This window comes from Montipora capricornis, chromosome 8, assembly GCF_036669925.1.
Source record: "Montipora capricornis isolate CH-2021 chromosome 8, ASM3666992v2, whole genome shotgun sequence".
NCBI classification, from domain to species: Eukaryota; Metazoa; Cnidaria; class Anthozoa; order Scleractinia; family Acroporidae; genus Montipora; species Montipora capricornis.
Window position 1 is genome coordinate 29,517,574 of NC_090890.1, and position 9,591 is coordinate 29,527,164.

At 40.1% G+C, this 9,591-nt stretch overlaps 1 protein-coding gene across 1 annotated transcript in view; it reads right to left on the reverse strand.

Moving 5' to 3' along the window:
- Window positions 1-6,640: 6,640 nt before the first annotated feature.
- LOC138059127 (uncharacterized) overlaps window positions 6,641-9,591 on the reverse strand; it is a 3,516-nt gene continuing 565 nt past the window's right edge. The window contains exons 1-2 of the mRNA XM_068904662.1: window positions 6,914-9,591; window positions 6,641-6,837 (exon numbers count right to left, since the gene is read on the reverse strand). The exon at window positions 6,914-9,591 is cut by the window's right edge and continues 565 nt beyond it. Of these exons, the coding sequence (XP_068760763.1) occupies window positions 7,556-9,484 (1,929 nt within the window). The 5' untranslated portion in view covers window positions 9,485-9,591 and the 3' untranslated portion in view covers window positions 6,641-6,837; window positions 6,914-7,555. The remainder of the gene's footprint in view (window positions 6,838-6,913) is intronic.

A 9,591-nucleotide genomic window follows, 5' to 3' on the forward strand; every position in this document is an offset into this window, starting at 1 on the left:
ACACAGCTCACTTTGATTTCGGCTCGACGGGCGAAAGATTGTTGTCAAAGTCTATTACTCGTCGCTTTTAAGATTTCAGATATTTATTTTTCATCGCCTGTCTTGTTTATCCAATCGAAGTTCCATTCTTGAGCTCCATAAGGGTATATTTTGTTTAAAGATGCACTAAAACGCCATTTGCGTTACAAGGACTTTCGACGTCATTGGAGGTTAATTAAATGTTCTCCTGTGTACATCAGAGATATCTACGCATTACCTCGGCCCCTCAAACCTAACAAAATACGCACAGAAGACTCTATGCAAAAGACACCACTTAGCAGGGGAGTGACAGGCAAGACTTTTACCGACAAAGAAATTTTACCCATTTTCCGACTGAATTTTTCCGACAGTAATGAAATTTTGAGAAATAAACCATTATCTGCTTAATTTCCCTTTTGTTGGTTCTTATCAAATTTTTCCTTTGGATTTCAAAACTATGTTCACTAAACACTAAGTGACCCAAGCTTTAAGCCTTAATTACAAAAAGTCTGGAATTTTCGTATTTAATGGTCCGCCATTACTGACTTTAAAATCTTGAGAGAGCTGGATCGAGGAGAAAATGACGTCGAAAACTCACTATTTTAAAAAGGCAATGCGTTTGTACGCGACTGAATTAACATGAATCACGGGAGTTTCGGGCTTTCAGATTTGTAAACTTTTGTTTTGCTTACATGATCAACTGCGTTTACACTCTAAATTTTTAAAGTGCCCCTGTGATCAAAAAATTACTTCCTTTTTTCCTTCAGATTTTGAAAGTGCGTTTGCATAACCCCTGCTGGGCAAAATTTTGAGCTTTGATTTTTGTTCAAAGGCCGTTTACTTTGAGTGTTTTACTCACGTTCAAAACTGACCGATTGGACCTCAGACTCAGAGGGGTGGATGACGTCAAAGGCTCACTAACTTAAAATTTCAGCGTGTGAATGCAGCTTATTTTATATGCAAAAATGCGACTTTAAAAGTCTGAAAGCTCAAAACTCCCGTGCTGCATATTAATTCTGTGGCGTACACACGCATCGCATTCTTAAACTAGTGAGCCTTTGACGTCATTTTCTCCTCGATCCAGCTCTCTCAAGATCTTAAAGTAAGTAATGGCGGACCATTAAATAGTAAAATCCCACTTAAAATAAACAGGTGTCTCTTTAAAATCAAGGCTTAAAACTTTGGTCGCTTAGTGTTTAGTTAACATATCTTTGAAATCCAAAGAAAAGTAAGAATTGAGATTTTGGTCACGGGGGCACTTTAAGCTATTGATTGAATGACGTCACTTTTCCCTAGATCCAACCCTCTGAGGTCCAATCGGTCATTTTTGAACGTGATTACTGGCGAACCGTGAAATCCAAAACTTACACTCAAAGTAAACAGCCTTTGGATAATAACAGAAACCCATAAGGGTTGAAACGTGTAACGCGCGTTCACAGCTTCCGAAGATTCATTGCGAACTGTTTGGTTGAATGTTTCAGTGCTTAGTTCCATTTTTGGAAAGCGCTCGATCTTGTTGTTCCAAATATGGTAATTTGCAAATTGAATATTCGTTAGCTTGTTTCCCAGCACACAAGGGGCCGTTACACGTTTCAACGCTTATGGGTTTCTGATAATAATCAAAGCCCAAACTTTTGCCAGGAAGGTGTTAAGCAAAGACACTTTCAAAAACTGAAGAAGAAAAAGAAAGCGATTTTTTTATCATAGCACCAATTAGGGAGTTTAAGCACGCGCGTTTTTTTGACGGCAACCGGAAGTGAGCTGTTTTCCCTTTTAACTTGTCTTCACACAACCACATTTACATTGCTAAATATCTTTTCTCAGTTAGAAATGATTTGTTTGGAAATCTGGGAGACAATACTGTCCTGGCGAGCAAAGTGTTCTCTTTCGGTTGTCGTCCGCGCCTCAAAAACATCGCGTGTTTAAGCTCCCTTAGCAAAGGATGACGACGACCGCCACCAAAATCCCACAAAACAATGGAGCGTTTTCACTCACGTGACCAGCAGCCATAGTGGATTACTGAAACAAAAGAAGGTATTTTCATAAAAATAGAGATCAATTCCCAGAGGATTAGTTTGTTACACCATCATGGCCGCCATTCTTTGTTTTGGAACACCAACATCTCAGCCGTGACGTCATGTGAAAACGCTCTATAGGTCTGACGAGCAAAAACAAAAGCATTGCATGCCCTGCACGTGCGTCTTTTTTTTTTAACAATTGTATACATTTCTATGCCGTTATCTCCCTGACAACGAAGTGGAATTACCAAATTTGAAGTTATGTGGAGTACGCGCGCACCTGACGATAAATTTTCAGTTCTGAAATGTCGAAACCTTTCTCAAGAATTTTACCCTTGGAATGTTAACACACTGTTTCCATGCCGGGCGACTTGGGGTAATGACAAAATTATTACAATAATGGAATATTATTTTTAAGACAACGTTCTCGCAGCCGTCGTCGTTGTCCTTGCCCTCCATCTCAACAAACAGAGTAAAGACAGGTTGTCCCCTCGACAATGCAAGAGCTTTCGCTAGTATCACGGAAAAGAGACCAGTGTAAAAGAGAGATAAAACGTCGCGTTTGCGTGAAACCTGAAGCTTGTAATTAATTCAGGGCAGGCGCCTTAAGGACGTTCGCGCTAATTGTTTGTGCGCAACGTTACTGCGCAGGTAACGCGACTGTAATACGTCACGCATTACTTCGAGCATTGGTGAAGTTGAGGTTTTAAAACCTTTGCAAAAATCGTGGACTATACGTCTTGCACAGTGTTGGATTAGAGAAGATCGTGATCAGTCAAAATTGACCCACGGGAATTTGACATTTTCAAGGGAGCCCGAGTCAAATTCCCCACCCCTGGGCACCTAGTAAATGTCAAATTCCCGCCCCTGGGCGACCATTTTCTGCCTGAAACAGGTCTTGATAATTATTACTCGGGCCCCGTAGGGGCTCGAGTTATAAAAGACGTTAGATTTCAGTTTTTTTTTTCCTGTGCAGCAAAATGCACAATAGAAAGACGTGGCCGTGTTTGATTGGGCAATGCACAATAGAAAGCACGTGGCGGTGTTTTGATTGGGTAATGCACAATAGAAGCCACGTGGCGCTGTTTACTTTGGTTATTTAAAGCAAACTACGTAGTCCAAGATAATGAAGAGCTCTGTGATGCGTTGTTTGGATTACTGAAGATCGGCATTGCGTTGGCCTAATCCAGCATACTCCTTGCGGCGCTCAACGCACATACGAAGAAAGGCATACGCTTTTCGCGGTAGACCCACACTAAAAGATGTCAAGCGTCAGCTTCGAAACGGGTCGTTCCGCGAACTGAATGAAACAAGAATATACTCGAATGTAACTGAAATGGACGCAACTATTGAAAGTGATACAAGTCAAAATACAAATTCTTTAATAAGCAACGGGTACCTTATTGAGAACTACTCTAAAGATGACAGCGACAAAGAAAATAACTCCACAAACAAATGGACGCTATATTGGAATCTTCTGAAGACAAAGTAAAAACATTTGCTCAGCGAACAAATGGCCTCACGCTTGTACCATTTTCACCGCGAACAAATAGCCTCCCGCTCAGTGTACCATTGACTACGGAGATAAGTTTTTTGTCTATTACGTTTTTTTCTTTTACATTGTTAAACAGTTTGTTTCTTGTAATGGTCTAGCTTATATCCTTTGTTCAAATAGCCATATTAGCGATCGTGTTCACTGCCATCTTGTGTGTATAGTTCTGTTCTAGTTTCATAAGATTTGATGTCATCAGTGGAAAATGTGATCAGCTCTTTAGAAAATATTTTGATGTAGTTTGAAAGGCTGTACAGTTATTTGATTCTCAATGATAATAAAGACTTCATTCCGAAGGAGAAATACAGGTCTCGATAAGCAAAAGTTGTTTACTTTTGTTTTGATTTGCGTGAGCATCGACATAGACGTGCCCGAGAACCAAGCAGAATTACAGAGAAATGGCTGAGACGTCTATTTTATAACAGTAGAAAAAGGAGGAAACTTGCAGGAACGTATTTGGGTAACAACTTACCGAGGTCATCCACATTTCATCGTATTACTAGCAAGGGAGATCACTTCCTCGTAAACACAACAAAAATATCTACCGCAGGTATGTGTTTAAATCTAAGCGCGTGGTACGGTGTATGTACCACTTTTCCAAAAAGCGTGGATGAACAGGTAAATGCAAAATGAAACTTAAATTTATGCAGAAATCAGGAGACCCGGTATGATTTGTAAAAGAATGTAAAAGAATTTGTAAAAGAATGTTTTGTTTTCTCAGAAACGAAACGTATCTATTTTGAATTGAGGGTGAACTATTTACACAGCGAGTTAGAGTGGCCAATCGAAACAGTGTGTGTAATTGGAAATCTAAACATCTACGAGATACTAAAACAAACTTGTGAACACGTAAACCTAAAATATTTCAAATCTTAATGCTGACAAACACAAAGGCGAAAGAAATGGATTATGCATAGGACGTTTTGAATATCTGAATGATTTTGGGTTAGATGAAAGCGATATATTGTTAAAATTCCCAAGTTATCCCTTTTCGTGTTAATTAGTAATGCAAACAAGTCTTAGTAATAAATTGGATTAACGAGGAACCAGTGATTGTAAAGCTAGTAATTGCCATAGTTCGTATGTAACACGTAATCATGAGACGATTTACGGAAAACGGAATTTGAAATGTTATGCAGGGGTAAGTATTTGAAGGTAAAATAGGTATTTGATGACTTTATTCTTCGATGTATTGTGCACATAAACGAGTATATGTTTTTCTCTTTAAATGAGATTTTACTGCCCTATCAGTAAAATACGATTAATGACACATGACCGTACTCGCGTTCTTTGTAGTCGGCCGTTCAAGGTCATAAAATCAACGGTTTTGTTGTAAATAAAACGAGGACATCAGATCTCAGATTATAACGTACACCTGCATTGGCCAAATCTGTTAAAGCCTCATTCATTATTGCTAAAGAGCACGTGTAATGCCTACCTGCTACATAGTAGAACCTGTGCAACTGGCTACTTTAATAGACAGAGCCTCAGTCAGCTGTCCAAGGTTCACCTGGCAGTTTGTCTTCTATAGTAAACCAACTAGCTGTTTGTAATTTGTTAAAGTTTTCCCCCTCCCTCCCTTTGGGGATGGGTTGGATATATCGCTTTGCCTGCATTAAAGGGGCTAGGTCACGCAATTTTAGGCAATTTCAGCATTGATCAAATGGTCATAGAATTACCTGAAATGACAAAATAACGGCTCAAAACTATAGAAGAACTCAAACAAAACACAGGAAAGCTAAGAAGGGACAAGGATGGACAAAACTGGGGAGGATTGAAGTGGATTGCATTTGGGTAAAATTAAAACAAGTGATTTCAGAGAGGAAGGGGGAGAGGAAAAAAAAAGTTATTTACCAGCAAAGGGTCGGTCTGTATAGCAAAAAACTGTGACATCGTTCTTGAAAAAGCAGCAATTTCAAGACCTCGGTCACAGCTTTTCCCTATACGGACCTCCCAGCTGGCAAATAACATATTTATTTTGACAATTGGGTGCATATTACTGCGAGTATTTAAATAACAACAAATGGTATATTTTAAATATTTGATTCTCGTGCTATGGATTCATTTGGCATGGCCCCCAGGAACTTTTGCACTTCTGGAAGTATTTTCAAGTGTCGAGATATAGTGCACATCTTCACGTGTCGCGCACGTGACAAAGTGACCTTTACGTGCACCACTGCACGAAAGTTTGGTCATCTTGGAAAGATGTTTTCACATCTCACCTTCGTTTCTCTTTCATTTTTTTCTGCAAAAGATGTTTCGACGAGTCATTTCGTTTCATCTTAAGCCGTTCAATTAGCGTTTCCTTTCTCAAACACTGAGCAAGAATACACATCGATCAGTAAAAAACAATGGTCCAGTGGTCATTGTCACCACCTGTAATGAAGATAATCTGGGTCCGGGTATTCACTACATACACAGTCGAACATCATGAGAATCGCAATGTAAGGCCGATGTGAGAAGGACAAACTTCTCTCTGTTCTTTTCTTTAGCGCTAAATTAACCATACACCACTCACTGTACTTTTGCAGGCCCGAGTATAGGCTACTTGTAGCCTCTTGTTGATATTTAACCTCAGATGGTGTTTACGGCAATACAAGAACCACAGTCCCAGAAGATTGCATCATCTACAGGGCAGAGTGACGGTGGCCAAGATTCTATAACACAAGTTTGGTGGTACCAAATGTTACATGTGTCACACTGGATCCAAAGGATCTGTTCTTGGTCATCATCTGGATCTTCACTTTTGCAAATTTGGCACACCTGTAAATTGCAAAAGATACCATCATTTTTAACCTAGTAAGAAGATTTGAAAATATGTACCAGTTTTCAACTGCACTGAAAATTACAGAAACCGACCTCTGAATTTTGATTCTCCCTTCTTTTGTCCAACTGTCTTTGTTTCCTTGTCTTAGCTGCTTTTGATGCGCCTCGCTTTCTGTTCTGTTGCACGGTTTGGAGATGCTCAAACCACATGGATACCTTGAAAGAAATGGAAAATGTCAAGGCACAATAACATCAACATTTTCTGAATATATGCTTTAAGGTCTTGCCTCATTTTGTGGGAGGAATACTTTAGCAGCTGCTTCTTCAGGGTTTCTTCTGCCAAACATTTCTTTCAAGACTTCTGTTGGAGGTGGAGACACTCTTAAGGTTACATCAGAATGTCTGCCAAAATACTCTTCAGGCATCATATAATGGCCACAGCAGAATCCTTTGCAATCGTTACAAGCCGGATTGCCATATGGTCTATGAGATAGAAAATAAAAGTACAACTTTGATGTGCAGTGTTCACTAAAAGTTGTAAATGGTGAATTTGTCCTACCTGTTTGGATCTTGTACAGGAAGAGGGGTGAAGCTGAGAGGGGGACCTCCATGGTACCAAAGTGGTTCAACAGCTGGCCTTCCTTCTTTACACAGAGGGTGAATACAGTCATCTTGGTAGCAGCAGGTTAAATGGAAGACATATTTATCTGGTAAACCAGGGACCAGGTGACGTGCTCGAAGATTCCACACATCTTCTATCCACTGGTACTCACTAGGGTGATCTTCCTTAAGTTTCTTTTTCAAGCTGGGTTTTCCCTTGAGAAATGTTTTAACCATTGTTCTCAATTTTTGTTTTTCTGCGCTATCTGTACCCTTGTAAAGATGTATGACCGTATCTGCGCATGGACATTTATTCACTCGGCTTAAGTAGACATCAATTGCATCACTGAGGTTCTGCTTTAATTTGGTTTCATCAACATTACCGCTTTGTGAGTCTAAACATGAACCATTCAACGTAGATGGTATGAATAAATTGGAATGGCCGAGCGCAAGACATCCATTTTGGAGCTCAACTCTGTTTTTGTTACTTGATCCACTGTCTCTTGTTGTAAGAACGAGAACTTGAGATGCTTTATCAAGATGGTAGCACGTCCACCAAAATTGGACTTCCTTATGAGAGGGGCCCTCGTCATGACCACCATCAACGCGAACACAAATCTTTGTCTTTCTCTCCGGTGAGGCAGTTGAAGAAAGCTGATTGCACATCAGGATAGGTCTCAATCGCATTTAGATCATGGAAATGTTGAGCTGGATTCTTGCTGTGCAGTGGTGTGGCTTTGACAATGCCAGCACAAATTTCAGCAGTCGTTCCAGTACTCAAGAAGTTGTATGAGGTAGTCTGTAGACTGGATGGATATTTATTAACATAGTCTGACTTAGTTGTTAGTGGTGCCCCTTCAGAGATACATAATGTGGCATGTTTGCCGTGTGTTGCAAGGGTGTCAAGACGAAAGCCTGCTTGGTCATCACGGTTAATATTCAGGATATCATTTCCATCCTTAAGCTGCAATGCATCCAGTCCCCTGTAAAATGCTGCTGACCAGTGCTGGTCCGGGTTGTATCTCAAAGTAAATCCTTTCCTTGCTCTTCTGCACGTTACTCTTGCAAGACCTCTATAGCGTGTAGATGACTTTCTTCGCTTGTTTCTTGCAACACAAAGTTCAACAACTGTACCATACCCAAATTTCCTTCCATATACCATTTCCAGATGCTCTTTGATTCTGCTAAACGTTGGTTTCTTCTGCACTTTACGATTGCCATCGAAGGTGAGGACGCCTGTCCTGCGCCAACTGTCTGCCCCAGCACCAGCACTCTTGACATAACTTTCTATTGTTTGACCAATGTCTGAATACTCTTTCAGGATCTTGCTGACATTCTTGCCCCTCCTTCTCCTCAAAAATCTTGCCTCTGCAACCTTCTTTGCTGCTTGTCTCTTGGCATTCAATCGCAAGTTCCTTATCTCTTGTACAATTGCTGACTGTGCCTCCTTTTGCAAAGGGTCATGGATACTTCCCCAGTCGGCCTCAACTTCCTCTGCTTCCGAGAGCACAGCTTCATCATCTGCATCAGAGTCGTTTACTTCAAGCCTCTGTGCAAGGAGAAATGCCTGTCGGCTTTGCTCTATTATCAGTTCTTCCCTCTCTTCTAAATTAAATAGATGAAGTTGACCACCAAAATCCAGCAGCAATTGATCAATAGCTTCTTTAGAGTAATCATTCATCTTCTCTTTGATGACTTCCACAAAGCTAAACCAATTCAGCTCACAAGACTTGAGAATGTCCATTAGCTGTTGGGAATTTTGGTAACACGTTGTCTCAGTTATCTCTTTACTCAGTGAGAACTGATGAACCATATCACCTACAAATCTGCCATGGACCGTTTTGCTAACAGATGTGTTTTCTGCAGCATTCCAGGCACATTCCTCCTCATCATCATCCACATCAGTATCTGTTTCACTCTCATCTTTCTCCAAATCCTCATCACTTTCAACTTCAATTCCAAATGTTTGTAAAACTGCTTTCTCTTTAATATTGGCAATTGAGGTCACAGCTTCTCTTATCTCTCTTATTTCCCTCAGAGCCTTCTCAACCTTATACTGTCTTTCTTTCAAATCCTGAAAACCATATAATTGTCTCAATTTTGTGTGAGTCAGACCAGATGATTTTGCGATGCCATAGGTTAGTCTTTCTCTTTCAGCTTCAGACTCTGAAGCTGATAGCAATTCCTTCACTAAGCTTGCAGACATCTGTACACCAGCATTCTGTGAACTACAATCCTTTCTTTTTAAAAGGCTTCGTGTTAGTTCTAGGTTAGTCTCCTTTGACACAAGATAAATGGCATCACTTTTACTTTCTGTTATTCTCAAGGCAGCCAGAGGCATCTGCAACAGCTTCCTTTTTGCATCCTTTGCCTTGTACTTTATCCCAGGATTTGACATTCGAAAAGCTTCATTCAAGTTTATGAAACCATCATCAAGGATCCGCTTTGCAACACTTAACAAGCCAATACAGCCACTACATGGTTGCTTATGTTCTTGATAACATATTTTTTCTTTTGTTAGAATGTACATATCCAGTGTGAATCCATCTAATCTGGATACATCAGTAAAATTGTCAAGTTTGATGTAATTCGAGAAGTTTTGATAACTTTTCAGACACACAATGTCAGTCTCACAAG